General features: G+C 38.5%; 1 protein-coding gene across 1 annotated transcript in view; it reads right to left on the minus strand.

Annotated features, from left to right (window-relative positions):
- WNT9B (Wnt family member 9B) overlaps nt 1–17,984 on the minus strand; it is a 78,532-nt gene that overhangs the window by 19,019 nt on the left and 41,529 nt on the right. The window contains exon 3 of the mRNA XM_044055229.1: nt 13,911–14,176. Within this exon, the coding sequence (XP_043911164.1) occupies nt 13,911–14,176 (266 nt within the window). The remainder of the gene's footprint in view (nt 1–13,910; nt 14,177–17,984) is intronic.

The raw sequence follows: 17,984 nt of genomic DNA on the forward strand, positions 1-17,984 counted from the left end.
TACATGTAATAGCTTTACTTGTTTGTTGTTGTTTCCCTTACGCACCACATATTCTCATTTGTGCAATGTCGGTCCCCTTACCTTACATGTAATAGCTTTACTTGTTTGTTGTTGTTTCCCTTACGCACCACATATTCTCATTTGTGCAATGTTGTTCCCCTTACCTTACATGTAATAGCTTTACTTGTATGCTGTTGTTTTGCTTACCCATCTCCAGCAAGGATTATCTGCATTACTGTATTCCTAAACCTAGTTTACTTCCAACTTGTATACCTCTAATCACGCATACATATTAAACAGTCCACTGTGTATTTAAAAGTCAAGGTTGTTTGGGGCTGCTGTTTTTATTAGAATAAACTCTTCATGTGACCCTTAGCCATTTTAACTCAGATGAAATCACCAAGAGTTTGAAAATCATATATTTTACTACTCTGGAGTAGGTGGAACTTGTTATCTTTCTCCTGGCTGGTTATTAATTTTTTCTGTGAAGTTCTGAGTATTAAATCTTGCCTGCTGATTCTGTTATCACCATGCTTACTTATTTCTTTATTGAAGCTTCTTCAGTTATTAGTTAATGTTGTGTACAGCAATGTTATACTTGTAGCAAGCCCCTCAGCTTAACATTACTTTTAGCAGCTATTGGATGAGTTTAGCCCTTAAAACAGTTGATCTGGATTACCTATAGCTAACTTAGTTATTAATTTTACTGCATCTCTTACCTTCCTTGCTTACCTGCTTCAGCTCAGTCTGCATGTTACTGTTAGGGTCCACAGAGTTGGGGAAAGAATCTCACAACATCACCAATCTCCCTTTCATCTGCTATCAAGCAGTTCATATTATAGGACAGTCTATCCAGCTACTGGCCTCAGTCACTCTTTCAACCAGGCTATAAATATTTCTCTCAATATCTAATTGGATTTAGTTTAACGCTACAAATCTTATTTGTCTTTGACTCCTATGTTTTCAATACCTTTAGTAACCACAGTCCAGCACCCCCAGTCCAATACTCTTGATTATCAGAATATTTACTGCTTTACCTTTGAAAACTTCCAGTTGTGATTTATAAATTAATTTGTAATAACCAACCCCTTTTTTATTTATCTTCCACCTCTATCAATTACTGCATTTATGTTAGACACTTAAAAAGAAATCCTAGGAAACAGTTGTCCAACTGGAATCTTATCAAACTAAAACTTCTAATCATAATTAGTAAATTAATTTGCAATAACCAACCCCTTTTGTTTATCTTCTACTTCTGTTAATTACAGTATTTATACTAGGTGTTTGAAATAGAAACAAATCCTAGGAGGAAACAGCTGTCCTACTGGAATCTTAAACTGAAACTTCTTATGATTAAAGATAGTGAAAGCAACTCTGGCCTAGAGAGTTATCTTTACGCCTCATTTTCAGTACTACAGTCATTTACTAAACATTAGAAGATCTGCCTGAGAAATGTCCATGTAAGCCTGGCCAGTACTTCTCCAAAGCAGATGAGTTTGAAGCATTGGTTCTTTACCATAAGCTTGAAGTAATCTGTCTCTCACAATAATGTCTCTGAGATGAATCACTACTCACACCCCTGCTACTTCCAACAGTTTTAGCATATGGCATCAAAGAGTAGAGTGATATCAATCCCCACCCCACCAAAAGGGCAAATATCTATCCCAGCAGAGTGCTGCCCCCCTGACATCTCAGATGCTCAGGTAAGAGCCGCCCTCTGCAAAGCAAAAAACACAGCATCAATGGGACCAGACGGTGTCCCGGGCTGCGTCCTACATGAACTCCAAGAAGAGCTAAACCCAAACATAAAACTACTGTTCAATCTCAGCCTTACTACAGGATATGTACCCAAAGAGTGGTGTACAGCAACAGTGGTCCCTCTCCACAAAGGTGGTGCCTCAACGGATCCTGGAAACTATCGCCCCATAAGCCTGACTAGCTTGGTCTGCAAAGATATGGAAAGGATCATCATGGACCTCATAAATAAAGATATTGGGGACCTACAGACACTGGATCCTACCCAGTTTGGCTTTGTTAAGGGCAGATCCTGTCTCTTAAACCTGGTCGATTTCTTTGAAACAGTCAGCAAGGCCATTGACGAGGGGGAGGTGGTCCACACAGCCTAACTGGACCTCGCAAAAGCCTTCGATACAATACCCCACTCGGGCATTATAGATAAGCTCACCAGCTTAAATATAAACCCCTATGTCACTAGATGGGTTGCAAACTGGCTCAAGGACAGAACGCACATGGTTAGAATTGCTGGAGCCATGTCAGACTCCAAGCCAGTTACAAGTGGCGTCCCACAAGGCTCAGTCCTGGGACCTCTCTTGTTCGGTATATATTTCTCGGAGGTACAGGCCAACACGGAAGGACTGTGGCTGACCAAGTTCGCAGATGACTGCAAACTAGGCACCATAATCGACTCTCCAGCTGACACAAGCATCCTCCAAAAGGACCTCATAGAAACAGACAGCTGGTGCCAGAGCCATGGCCTCAAGCTAAATGCCAAAAAGTGTATAGTCATCCCCTTTGGCAAAAACAAAGTGCCAACAAATTACCACATAAGTGGTAATCCATTAAGTACAGAAGAAGTAATTAGGGACCTGGGGACCCAAGTTGATAGCAATCTCTCATTTGACAACCACGTGGCCAAAGTGGTTAGAAAAACATTTTATATAGCCCACCTAATCATGAAGGGATTCACATCTAGATCAGGGGAGGTCATCATGCCTCTTTACTCATAGGGCCCTCATCAGGCCCATAACTGAGTACAATGCCCCTTTTGGGATGTACCTCACCAGACACCTGCAGCAACTGGAAAGACCCCAAAAGTACCTCACCAAGAGGATCAAAGGGCTCAAACAGATGCCATATGCTGCACGGTTAAAGAAACTCCAGCTCTACTCAGTGGCATACCGCCTGCTCAGAGGCGATCTGTGCCTGACGTATAAAGCCATGTCCAACCCAGAATTAATGGACATGCTGCACCTCAGAAAATCCAAATCCCATCAAGCTACGTGCTCGAGAGACTTGAACCTCAGCACTGAAATAAATAGGACATGCTGGAGGGACAGATTCATAACCCAGAGGCTCCCTTCACTCTGGAATAAAATCCCAGTCCAGGTTAGGCAGAGTTCCTCATTAACTCTCTTCAAGAGGAATCTTGATGAGTGGATGGGAGATCGTAGGTTTACCCCGGGTATCACTTCTGTGTCACTGTTAGACAGAGGCACAGTATACTAACCTCGAAAAAGGGCATAGCAAAATTAATTTAAAATGGGTGGCGAAAGCCAAACACACTCTGGCTAGGCTTATAAATGCCCTAGGACAGATAGCCTAGTATGAACCTATGAACCTATGAAAAGCATGCAAGCCTCCCAAGTAAAGGTAAACATGACTTGGGTTCTAGGACAAGTAGGCTCCTGCTAGCTTAGACTAGGTGGACCTACTAAAGTGCATCTTGATTCGCTCGACATTCACCACCTTAATACCTCCCAACCTGAAGTACTCTCTGATGCCAATACTTGTCTACTGAAAGTAACATTACGTTACTCACACTTACTAATTTAGATTGGTTTCATGTAGACATCCCAGCTTAAAAGCATCACTGATTAGCAGGATCTACATCAACTCATATCTGACTAAATGACACTAATTTTAAATACTGTAATGATACTCATCTTGGCTGGGTTATGCATAATAGGTCTGATTGTTGCCTTATAGTAGATGCCTTTCCCTTACTGATAAATGACTGCTGTCCTATATTCTCTGTCTCTGAACTTTCAAAGCTATGAAGTCTTCCTCTCATCACATTCAATGGCAGACCATTTCCTCCTGTCAAGAATGCGGCTTTCTAAAGAACTAGTTATGTACTGACTATCATTATCAGTTGTGTTGGCATCAAGGAATAAAGCCTTGACTATGTTCCATTTTGATTATGGCCCACACACCGGATGAGATGTCAAACTGGAGAAACATGAATGATGAGATACATGGGGGAGGGGAGCGTGAACATTCCCAGGGTAGCCCTCTCATACCAGAATTCCCAGTCAGTACTGGAGAAAACACAAGCGTGCTTGGTCTAAAGAGGCAAGGCCTTCTGAGGGGTACTCATAGAAGCAGAAGGCATGCTAAATGTATCAGGTCTAACTGCATCCTTTAACGTAATGTTGGCAAATTAACTAGGCCACTAACTTCTGTACTTAGCTTTCCAGTTCCACAAACTCACACCCTAACCCTGCTAAAGTCAAGGATCTCATGCTACCCCACTGCGGAATGATTGTAACTGGCCTCTCTGAAGTTCCACTTCAAAGCATTAACTGCAGCACTGTAAATAAGTTGTCATAACATACTCAGCATAAGAACCTTTCTTCAAATTAATTAGTAGGGCATATAATATAATGGTTCCCCTTGACTTGATCGACACGCCAAAACACCAACGCTCAGAAGATCGACTCCAGAAGACCGATGAGACAGATGATCGACAAGGTGAAATCCCGACAACCGAAACACTGACATGGGCAACGTGTGAGCATGACTCGGTAAGTGTGCGATAGTGAGGGATTTAGCATTAGGGAGCGGACAGGTAAGTGTGAGATAGTGAGGGATTTAGGGTTAGGGTGCAGGAAAGGTGAGTGTGCGGTAGTGTCGGACTTAGGGTGCGGGTAAGGTAAGTGTGCGATAGTGACGGAGTTTAGGTTTAAGGGCGGGTTAAGTGAGTTAGGGTTAGGGTGCAGGTAGGGTAAGTGTGCGATAGTGACGGACTTTAGGTTTAGTGGTGGGTTAAGTGAGTTAGGGTTAGGGTGCAGGTAGGGTAAGTGTGTGATAGTGACGGACTGTAGGTTTAGTGGCAGGTTAAGTGAGTTAGGGTTAGGGTGCAGGTAGGGTAAGTGTGCGGTAGTGTCGGACCTTAGGGTTAAGGTTTGGGTTACGGTTAGTGCATGTATAGTTGTGTGTAATGTGTAGTTTACGTTTTCTGTGTCAGTGTTTTGGGTGTCGGTGTTATGGTGTTCGGTTTTGTGAGTTGTCGGTTTTGTGCATTTTCGGTCTTTTGGTGTCGGTGTTTTGGGTGTTGGCTTTGTGGCGTGTCGGTGTTGTGATAGGGATCCAATATAATATATTGTGTGATAACTACAGAAGTTAATTAGAGGAGATTAGAAGGGATTGGGAAGATAGACTGGAGAAGCAGTTCACAAAGAAACAATGGGAGGATATACGTATGGCTCCCAAACATGCAACAAAGTCTAGAAGATTTAGGATCTTTGATTGGAAGTATTTTCATAGGTATTTTTATACATCAGCAGACTCCAAAGAGTTTTTCCTCAGGCAGATTGCAAATGCTGGAGGTGTGATGGGGAAGGAAGAGGTAATTGGGAACATATTTTTGGGAGTGTAATGAGTTGGCAGACTTAAAAAAAATACCTGCAGACTACTCTGTTAGAAATACTGAGTGAGCAAATTGATGTAACAAAGGAAATTATTTTTTTCAGCTATGATACAGAATTGGAATTGCTTAGACATAGTAAGGCCTTGCTGAGTTTAATTCTGGTGGCTGCCAAAAAAAAAAAACAGCTACTAGAAAATGTAAATCAAAGTAATAACCACCCATAGCAGAAATAGTGAATATAGTAACAGAGATAAAAGAACTGGAAGTCAGATCTTTAGAAAAGGGTAGGAGCAAGTTACATAGGAAAAAATGGGAATTGTGGGAACAATCAATACATGCAGAATAATGTTTTAGAAGAGGAATGAGGTTTAATGGAAGGCAGGTATTGAATGAGCTGTCAAATTTTGACTGATAATGACCAAATAGAAGATCATGTATGATGTATAATGTTTGCAATTGAAAGTATGCCAATATGTTTTTTTTTCATTTATATAAATGTATGATTGCCTATATCATAAATGATAATTCAATAAAGATGTTTCTTGTTTAAAAAAGAGGTAAGAGTAAATTACTTAGAAAAATGGAAATCACGGGAACAATACATCTAGGAAAAAGTTTTGGAAGAAGAATGAGTTTAAGAGAAGGCAGGAACTGAATAATTAAGTAATGTTGCTTAGATTATACGTCACATATATTGTTATATATCCTATGATGTTTGCAAATGTAAATTGTTAATATGGTTTGATTACATTTATATAAATGTAGGTTTGCCTGTGTCATGATTAATAAGTCAATAAAGGCTTTTAAAAAAGAACCCTTGTTCAAATAATGAAATTTACTTTGGGTTGCTACTCTTGGGCATGAATTTTACTGCAAGTCCTTTAACAACTATTTTTAGACTTTTTCATACAAAAAGGAAATGTGCCTAATTTCTGGAAATGAGTCATAGGTCCTTCCTATAACAAAGTAGGTGAAATAAAGAAATCCTAAGAATTAACATCCCATATCCACCTTATACATATTTTCAAAGATACTATAAAATTGTTTATACCAAAGTTTTTTGATTATATCTGGAAGCATCATTTGTTTTACCAAGGAAGCAACAGAGCTTCTACTGCCATGACTTCTGTCTTTAAAGTACTGGTTTATCTCCTCATTAATACTGATAATGGCCATCTTAAAGCCAGATTGTGTTTTGGTATATTCATGGTATTTAACAGTATAGGTCATACAAGTCATGTCTCTACGCTAGGTTATCTGAGATTCGGTCGTGTCTACTTCCATGCTTTCCTTCTTATCTAGGTCATACAAGTCATGTCTCTATGCTAGGTTATCTGAGATTCGGTCGTGTCTACTTCCATGCTTTCCTTCTTATCTAGGTCATACAAGTCATGTCTCTACGCTAGGTTATCTGAGATTTGTCTACTTCCATGCTTTCCTTCTTATCTAGGGCATACAAGTCATGTCTCTTTGGTAGGTTATCTGAGATTCGGTCGTGTCTACTTCCATGCTTTCCTTCTTATCTAGGTCATACAAGTCATGTCTCTACGCTAGGTTATCTGAGATTCGGTCATGTCTACTTCCATGCTTTCCTTCTTATCTAGGTCATACAAGTCATGTCTCTATGCTAGGTTATCTGAGATTCGGTCATGTCTACTTCCATGCTTTCCTTCTTATCTCCAGAACATTCCCAGCCATCATTAGAGCTGGCTGGGAATGTTCTTCCATTTACCGTATTCATTCTACAGTCCCCCAAGTTCTCCCTGTTTAGGCAAAGAGTGCTCTTATTACAGGTCTACCCTCATGCAGAGCTGCACTTTCTACTCAAGTCTTACTTTCTGTTCTTGGTAGGTCTTCAGACTCTGTTAGCCAAGTTTCTTAACAAACTAATCTGATTAATATTTTTGCAGTGATCCATACATAAATGCTTGTTATTTACACCAATAAAAGGAACGTAATGCTCTTTAGTTCTGCCCATTATTTAGTATGTTTTATATCATTTGGACATGCCCTACATAAAAGCCTGCCACAGGGCTTGGCATATTCGGATAGCCCTACTCTTTCTTTAAACTACTGTGCAAACTGGATAATATGTGTTCTTGCTCATACTCTCACTCACTCTTACTATTCATATCCGAATCCTAAAGAGACCCACCCCACAGAGGCAAAGTGTGAAATGGAAGTAGGTTAACAGGTCATCTTTCCACATCACACATGCATGCACCCCCACCTAGGGGCGGTTTAAAGTCCTCAGTCTACCTACTGCATGCCTTTAGAATGTGGAAGGAAATGGAGCACATGGAGGAAACCCCCCTGAACCCAGCGAGGACATGCAGACTTCACAGAGTTCACCCAGGCAGATAACCGAACTGGAGAACCTGGCAGATAACCGAACTGGAGAACCTGTTGTTGTAAGACTAGCTCAACTTAAACTTTTCTACATCTTTCCTACAACACAGCCTACTTATTCACTTCTGAGGCATAGGCCACCACTGTTAACACTAGTCTAATCTCAGAGTTGGAGAACGTCTCCCTATATTTAGAATTGGACTGTTAAGGCTAGTCTAATCTCAGAGCTGGAGAACGTCTCCCTATATTTAGAATTGGACTGTTAACACTAGTCTAATGTCAGAGCTGTTGAACATCTCCCTATATTTAGGATTGGACTGTTAACACTATTCTAATTTCAGAGCTGGAGAACGTCTCCCTATATTTAGAATTGGACTGTTAAGACTATTCTAATCTCAGAGCTGGAGAATATTCTCCTTATATTTAGGATTGGACTGTTAAAACTATTCTAATCTCAGAGCTGGAGAACATCTCCCTATATTTAGGATTGGACTGTTAACACTATTCTAATCTCAGAGCTGGAGAATGTCTCCCTACATTTAGGATTGGACTGTTAACACTATTCTAATCTCAGAGCTGGAGAACATATCCCTATATTTAGGATTGGACTGCTAACACTATTCTAATCTCAGAGCTGAAGAACATCTCCCTATATTTAGGATTGGACTGTTAACACTATTCTAATCTCAGAGCTGGAGAACATCTCCCTATATTTAGGATTGGTTTCACATCTATTACCTAGTGAATGCAGACTACCCTGAATAAGATGTATAGCTTTAGTTCACTTGCTCATATCAGACAGCAACATTGTCTTTTACTCAGTAACGTAAACTGCCTCCCTACAACTTTGCTACCAGTTCAGGTGCCTTATATACAGACTCCTTTATGAAAGTCACTCACCAGCCATTAGCAACAAACCTCAAAAGATAAACATCCCGATGTTCACTGAGACCTATCACTGTAGATCCTATGGTTTTGTAAAGACTCCTAGCTTACCTCTGGAATGGCAACTGAGCTTTATCTGAACATATTCCTGCCTCTTCAAAGTGCCAGACCATGTATATTATATTCAGAATTATAATAAATTTAAAGTGTGCCTTGAGTTACACTTCAAAATTTGTCAGCCTATAGTTATTAGCCAGGATGAATTTGTACTTCAATCCAACATTTTGTTTTAAAGTTATATCCCATGTACCTTTGTGTTTCTTTTCTGCTACTCATTTGTCAGCCACTGTGTACCTGATACTCTTAGTGTTTATAAAAGCCTGTTGCCGTGCAGTTTTTTCTGAAGAATGCTTCTGGGCATCCCTTTCCCTGTCATCTGTCGACCATCCATTACCTATCTGGTTTGCACTTCACACACTTTACCTTGCACTGTTGATTTTTGAATATGTATTCATGTCTGGACTTAAAAAGTTTCAGCATTGGATTATGCTTTTATTTTTCCCTGCCTGCTATTCTAATAATTTCCATTAACTATCTCTCTCTCTCTCTCTCTCTCTCTCTCTCTCTATATATATATATATATATATATATATATATATATATATATATATATACACACACACACACACACACACACACACACACACATATATATATATATATATATATATATATATATATATATATATATATATATACATATATATACACACACACACACACACACACACACACACACACACACACACACACACACATATATATATATATATATATATAGTTATATAGTTATATAGTTATTTGTCTGACAATACTGAATGTTCCCTATGTGTTGTTATGGCTCTTTTTCTTTGTCTGCAGTACCACACATATATATATATTTGTTTTTTTGCCTCTGAAACATATTACTGTTGCAATCTTTTAGATATTTCTGCATTATTGCCTTATTATTTTTACCTTTGTTCAGGCAAGTTGGTTTAACTGTGTTATGCTTGTCTCTGAAATTATGCAGTTGCTGATAGGTCTAGTTTCACTGCATTGTGCTACTGATGGACATATTCTGTATTTTACTTGTTCTAAAGAAATAATATCAGAACTGTGTGATGAATTCATTTCTACTATGCTATTACAGCACATCAGTGCTATGTAACGGTAGCACTATGCAGCTGTATAAATAGGTAACGGTGTGGAATGTAAGACTGATACATTGCAAAGCAGAGAAAACTGAAGAATTCTGCTGGCATGTAGCTAACACACGAAAAATGCAAGCATACATTGATATGGTTATAACCACAAATTATAACCAAATTCCTCTGTGGTAAAAATTGCTCTGTAGTAATGCTATATTACTATTTACCCCAAGACCACCCTTAACAGTTGTTAGCGTGGTGTTACTTAGGTCCTTATGTGATCAGCAGCGGACTGCTTTGATTTGCAGTTTTTTATGACAAATACACGCATCAATTCATTAAGCATACTCCTCCAACATAGAATTATCATGAAAGTGAATCCAGCTGGTAAGTTCTAAAATAACTAACAAATTTTACTTAACTGCTAAATGTAATTTAAATTTTATTCATTGTTATATCTCTAAGGGAAATTATTCTGACCTTTCAAACAATGTGATTATTTTATTATAGTTATAAAAATAAACGATATAATTAAAAACACTACAAAAGCAAAGGTATTCAGTGAACAGGCAAGATGATAGCAAAGTGCTCGAATTTCAGTGCGTATTTAGGCGATAATGAGCAGAAGCGATCAAAACAAGGGATGCATCTGAGCCGTTTCTAAATGTTCATAGTTTTAATAACTGGTTTGTCTGTTCTTGATAAGCTTTCTCAGACAACAACATCTTTCCTCAAAAAGTCAGGACAAAGCCAAAAATAATTAGGGAGACAGTGGCCTGAAATTAGCGTCAGTTTTTAAACAATACTCTAATTCATTTAAAATGTTAACGGAGCAGCAGGTTTTGCATCAGCATGTGTTTTCTGATTTATAAGAAATATGAAACTCTAATGCCTGGCATTACTGACTGACTAATTGCCAGACATTTAAAAAAAGACTTTTATGAGGGACAGAGCAAAAATATGACACAAAATCAATGTCATTCTACAAAATCAGGAGCAGCTGAGAGGTATGGAGACTACAGCTAACAACATGGAAATACAGTGGCAAAACAAGGGAGAACAATGCAGGTACATGAGTGAGAGGCAAGCATTGGGTACAATAGAGGAAAAGGATGTATAACACATACAAATGTGGATTATGCAAAACTATGTGATGGACCTTAGTATGTGGGTCATACTCCCTGCCTTTATAATATACACAAACGTGGATCATGCAAAACTCTCTGATGAATCGTGGAATGTGGGGCATATTCTCTAGCTTTAATGCTTACAAGGAGCTAGCCTGGGAAATGGGAGAGGCACATGAATAATCTAACATTGCAGCCTTGAATACTTTTTGCTAACACCATTAAATAAGTAGGAATGCATACTGCCTTTTAAAATAAGAATTTCCATAATGTTTTAAAAATCTTTACTTGTCCAAAATTTCAACTTATTTAGAGTTTGCAGTGTAGTACTGCCTGCAAAAGATAGAATATCATATTTTGGATAGCCTAATCAAATTCCTCTAACTTCAATATTAACCTTAAAATGTAATGAAGTACCCCAGACTATTCCAATGATCGCAATATTTGTTATTTACATGTTTTTATTACTGCACAGTGGTGCAGTGGGTAACATTGTCACCTCACACCAAGATATTCTCTGGTTCTATTCTTGGCCGGTGTGCCTTATGTGTGGAGTCTGCATGCCCTCCCTTTATTTGCATGGCTTTTCCCCAGATGCTGTAGTTTCCTCTCACATTCAAAATACATGGAGTAGGTGGATTGGCCACACTAAACTTGCCATAGGTGTGAGTGTCCATGCATTTGTGTGGTACAGAAGAACATCAACAGGTAAAGCTAGCTGTCTGTCAACATTAGCTCTAGAACATTGTCATTGTGGATGTGACTCCCCTCCTCCATGTGCAAAAATGGGAAAAAGAGGTTGTGGGTGAAGGACTTTTTACTGAAAACCAAGCCATCCTTTCTGATCTCATCACTGTTGCTTCCTTTCCTAGTACTGCTATAGTGTCATTTTGATTGCCTGGCTAGCCTCTACCAAGGATGCTATGTTCATTTATTTATTTATTTATTTATTTATTTATTTTTAAGTGTTCACATTCTTAACTTCACTAGGTTTCTACACAATATACTGCGGTGGTGGTGCTGTGGTAGCGTTGTCGCCTCACAGTAAGAAGTCCCGTTCAATTCTCAGCTAGAGCGTCTTCTGTGTGGAGACATGCGTGAATGGGCGTACCTTTGTTGAAGGTTGTGTGTCAGAGCTGGCAACTCGGCACGTAAAAATCTACTGCCAATCATTAGCGGGCCGGAGTTCCGCTGTGGCGACCCCTAACCGGGAAAAGCCGAAAGACACAACAACTAGGTTTCTACACAATCTGTGTCTTCAGCTTCCTTCTATGTTTAAGGTTTGCCTCCTGTTTCATTAGAATGCAGTACCAATTTGCTCCAGGACTTCTTTATTTGTATAATAATTTGCATATTTCACAATGATTACCCATTAGCAATGGTGTATATCTTTACTATATCCTCCTTTATTCTACTTTTCACAGACCCAAAGTTTGACATCACTCCGGACAACTGAAAGCCTTAATTTTAAAGATACATTTGGTTACCATAAATTGAAGCTTTTTCAATTTTTAATGAAATTGTTATACTTTATTTATGATATCTAAGAGTGCCAGTAAATAATGAAATCTAATGCATTATGCCAAAACTTAAAAGAACAATAAATTGATAAACTTGACCACTTTAGTATCAAAAATGTAATTACTAGGCAGTGACCCTAAAGATTTTATTTTATTTTATTTGCAGTTTGTTTACTAGCGTAGATCATTGATCCCTGTGGACCAATTACAGGATATGCCTGGGGAAGAACAAACAAGGTAGAGAGATGAAAATACCTTAGTAAGAATACAAACTACAAGACAGAGAATAAATGCATATCAGTAAATATAGAATGTATATAGTTAACAATGGGGAACACATGGAGCCTAAACAAGGAATAACAATAATTAATGCTCATTGCAAATGAATCAAACTTAGTAATGTCAATCAGTCGCACTTGTGATGAGAAGCATTACATCATCCCGTTTATCAAACAATGAGTTACACGTGCACTGATATATCCTCTAGAAGAAACACATCATGAAACCAAAGCCCTGGTCTGACTCACAAAATGTACCACTAAACCAAGGGTGAAAGTGCTGAAACTCTGCCTGTAAAGAAGCCGTTGCAAGTATCTTTGTGTAGCTGGAGGTTGCAGTTTCATACTCTTTCCATATTAGTGATGGAGCTATACAGTAAACTCTCTGTAATATCAGGCATTAGCTATATCATAATGAAAAATGTACACATCTATGACATAAGCAGGAAACCATGTGAAACTAACCTACTGTTGTAATCAGATTGCATGTATCCCAACTCAGTTTACATAACTGCAGTTCATAACAGTGTACAGTTTAAAAAAAGGATGACACAAGTTTAATATTACACATGAAAACTATAATATAACTTATGGCAAGCCCTTTACATCCCTGTTACTTACATATTGCCACTATGACATTATGCAACTACTGCTGAAAGCTAATTCTTCTGTTTCATCCCCAAGAAGACCAAGCTTTCCCCTTTTCCTGTGTTTTGTGTAAATTTTGAGTAACAATACAAAAGTAGGGGGGTACTGATTCCCTAATTTAGTTATTTACTTCAATTTGTTGATTGGATTAGTGACAGTAAGCTTGGCTAGGAGGGACCCAACATCATATTTATACTGACTAGGGGTAAATCGGTCAGGATGACAGAAAAGTTCCTGATCTCTTTTCAGTGGATGCTGTAGGATCTTTTATATCCATCTGAGCTATTTAACACACACTTAATGAATAATGTACTGTCAGTATATATATATATATATATATATATATATATATATATATATATATATATATATATATATATTTAGATATAGATAGATATATTGAAAGCACCTCCACACTAGCTCTCTGAAGAAGCATGTGCCCTGAAGTTGCTTTGCCCCATGTGCACGCTCAGTTTATGATCTGTGGCAATTTAAACTGTTGTCTACATCTGACTGTCCCTCACCTTGATGCCGACATTAGTATTATGCATGTCCACTCGTGCCCGCAGATCCTTGCTCACTTTTTTCTGACCTAAGAAATTCTTCAGGAACTTGACACTGTACTTGAGGTTATCACCACAAACACCCCACTGCCAGGCCTCTTTGTTCTTCAGGTCAGGCGAATCATCACAAGTGCAACGCTCCATGCGTCCAGAGCTACAGGCCTTTGCCAAGGAGTGCATAAGTGCTGCAGAGGAGATGGCATAGAGAAAAGCTGTTTCTTTAAATCCTATATAAGGAAAAAACAGAGGATTAAAGAGTAATATTCTAGGAGGGTAAGATTTGAAAACATAAATAATAGATAGTTTAGTGAAAAATAACAGCACAAAAAAAATCTAACAGAACACATTTTTGCTGTATAATATTTTGTTATAAATTCACTATATATTGAGTTTTATAGATATTTTCACATTTGTCATATAAATAGCAACATAAGTTAAGACCAATAAAACATGAGTTAAGACCAGTAAAACTTCCAGTGCCACAGATTATTACAAACTGCCCTTCAATTATGTTCATAATTTATAGTATCACCGACTGTGGCTGAAACTAAACTACACATGCAGGCACAGGTACGATGTTATTCTTCAGGTTCCTTATTCTGGCAGTGTAAATTCCCCCTAGTATTATGGTAATGTTATGTTAATGTTAGACTGGAAAATTCTGATGGTGGATTTTTTTTAAATATTATAAGTCATACTTACAGTTTATCTAAAAATGTTTTTTTTTTCTGCATTACATCTGTCAGTACTCATAGATCAAGCATTCCAGTGTCTTGAAGTATGTTTGCAGTGAGGAAACAGAAAACAATAATGGGAATTTCTGGCAGTATGCTTAATATAGCAAAGCAGTCTACCTCAATGTCTTAGCTTATTAAGGCATTGTGATCTTCACTCCACTGGTGGCCATGGTGGTGCAGTGGTTAGCATTGTCACCTCACAGCAAAAGGTTCTCCGGTTCGATCCTCAGCTGGGGTGCCTTCTGTGCGGATTCTGCATGTCCTCCCTGTGGTTGCGTGGGTTTCCTCTGGGTGCTCCGATTTCCTCCCACATCCCAAAGACATGCTGTAGGTGGATTGGACACTCCAAATTGGCCCTAGGTGTGAGTGTGTGCATGTGTGTGCCTTCAGTGGGCGCTGGGCTGGCAACTTGACACCGTAAAACTCCACGGACAATCATGAGCGAACAGGTGATCCGCTGTGGCGACCCCTAACTGGGAAAAGCCGAAAGAAGAAGAAGAAGATCTGCACTCCACTGGTAGAGATAGCTTGCATTCCAATTCCAAATGATTTACAGAATTCATAAACAATGTCTGCAATTTCTTGGTGCTGGTGCACAGTGAAACCCACATACTAAAGCCCTACTCTATCCAATAAAGTGGGCAAATGCCCTAGAATAGTAACATACACTAGTGCATATCTGGAGGAGTCCAGGTACATGGTAGGTATGCAAATAATAATACTTGGAATCATAGAGCAAAGTGCTTAGGTTATTCAGAAATGTACAGGGTTATAACTGCAGACCTACTGTGACCAGTTCAGCAGCAAAGCATATTAGATTGTTTCCTGTATCGGTGATACACTGTTCAGCATGGCATAGCTGAGCAATAGTAGCATCAGAACTACTGAGAGAAAACTCAAGGCAGTATTTAAAAGAAAAAGATGTGTAGCTAGATCCCAAATCCATGTACTGTGCACAAAAGCATGATGGTGCAACCAAACACTGTCCCAGCTGCTGCAAAAGGACAACACCAATATCACACTAATGGTAGTCCTACTTTCACCAGATCCCATATTTTGCATAATATTCTAAAGATTACTGCTCCTCAGGCATAGCCAGTGGGGCTAAAATGTTTTCAAACTGACTCTGGACATAATTAGAGGAATCTCAGTAGTCAGAACAGGGTGGTGCACCACCATCTCTGTTGTCACTGGTGCAGCAAATGCTTTGGCAGCTGCATAGCTGATCACACAACTGCTGAAGCTACCATCAGCAAAGAATCTGAAATACATTACGTGCTTCCTCACTGGCAATAGCTGGTATGTGCTGTTAAGTTTCTATGGCCAGACAATATGGCTTTCCTAGGCTTGTAACCAATCCATGAATGTGAAGATGTACTGCTTGCTGCCGCTCATATAAATGGATTGAGAAGACTGGGAATTAGCCTGATTACATGATATAAAATGTAATAATGGCTCGTGAGGTAGCCATTTAAAATGTTGGGACCCACTACAATGAGTCCCAGAATGGCCCAAAGAATGGACTTATAATCTAGTAAAGTTCCGGGGGGTGCAGGGAATGCAGAAGAAGAACTAGTTTTGAGATTCACTCTTCTCCTGTGTTTTCAGTACCTTTTTTTTTTTGGCATGTCAGAACTCGGCATTTTGAGTCCTTGTCACATATTACATAACAAAGAGTGCTCAGATTAGTAAAAAAAGTAACTGATGCTGCACATAACTTTATCACTTGAAACAGCAAATGTGTAAAAGGCATTGATCCCCACCAGAACATCACTATGGTACGATTGTGGATGTTACTATGTGCTATCTGTATAGAGATTCAAATGTATTGCTATATAATTACAACTGTATGGAGTGACATCAAGTTTAAAATGGTGTGTATATTTATATGCAAACAGTAGAAAAAAGTGAAGTCGTCAGGATTAGTTAATGGGGGGCGCTACTTCTGTGCGCGATCCTCCTGTATTGCAGTTGCATTGTATGAATCATAATACTGTTCTGTTAGGCAGCACTTATTTTCTATTATTTATTCATGTACTGTGTAAAAAAATCAAGAAAACTAAAACGTGTTTCTTTCCTAATAGAAATGAAAACTTATTGCAGGAAAACACGAACAAACTGCAGATCCTTAAAAAATGTCATTCATTTATAACCTTTGGAAATACAACTCAGTGCATCTTAGTTATAAAGTAAAACATCATATCATAATGTCTTGTCACAGTACAAGAAATGTTGCAATATATAACAAAACTGTATTCCTGTAAGAAATCAGAGTTGTACTTAAAGAAAACATTGAAAACTGAAATGTCCATCCTGCCAAAATATTCTATTTTCTCATGTTATTGAACCCCTAGGGAGGATTCTGACACTTTCATCCTGCTAGCAGTCTCTAACAGGTGCTTTTTACTAAAAAAAAAAAAACACCAGTTTAACAAAAAAACATTAATTTATAACATTCCACTAGTGACTTCACTGCTACATAATGTACAAAGTCCCTTTAGGGGACTGCACAAAATGTACGTGAATAAGGTGATCTGTCATCTGTCTATAAACTGTGATTATTTCCAGCCTTGTACCATCCACCCAAGTCCTATTTACAAGGCTGCACTGTGTGCATATGAATACAGAGGCCTATCTGTAAGACCCGGATAGGTACCACACCATGCAAAAAAATGTCAAGCACTATTGACAACATGTATCCTACACATAATGCACCACATGACCATTACTGAGAACCATGAGTAATAAGCCAACATCGTGTTACTTGTGCATCTGCAAGACAGCATAAAACAATAAGCTACAAGCACAAACAAATAACCAAATAACTTTATTAGAGGCATGCAAACCACAAAGCCTTTCTCCTGCAATGTATTGTCAGATGATTTTTTTTCGTATCAGCCATCAGAAAAAAACAGTACAGCAACGTTGTGGTTTGCATCCATATTATAAAAGGTGCCAAAACTGGAGAGCATGCTGTGGCTCTTAGAACAAAACGATTGCAAAACAAGCACCTTTTTTCACTTTCTGTTTTAATAAGTGACTAATCTAAATTTATAAACATTTGTCGGTAATTTGGAACAGCAAAGGTAGGCTTTAAGACCTTAACTTGTGATTGATAAATGCAGATTTGAAAATAATTTCTCAGAAAACAACAATTTTTAAACTGCCATTCTTTTACTTTTTAAATAGGTACCCTGTAAAACTAACAAGTTTATGTATAGAATTTTCAAAGTGCCCTTCTTTTAATTATTTAACTTGGTACCTATAGAACGTCCATGTTTACCTAAGAATAAGGCCA

This window comes from Protopterus annectens, chromosome 13.part0 (genome assembly GCF_019279795.1).
Source record: "Protopterus annectens isolate FY-2018-M chromosome 13.part0, PAN1.0, whole genome shotgun sequence".
NCBI classification, from domain to species: Eukaryota; Metazoa; Chordata; order Ceratodontiformes; family Protopteridae; genus Protopterus; species Protopterus annectens.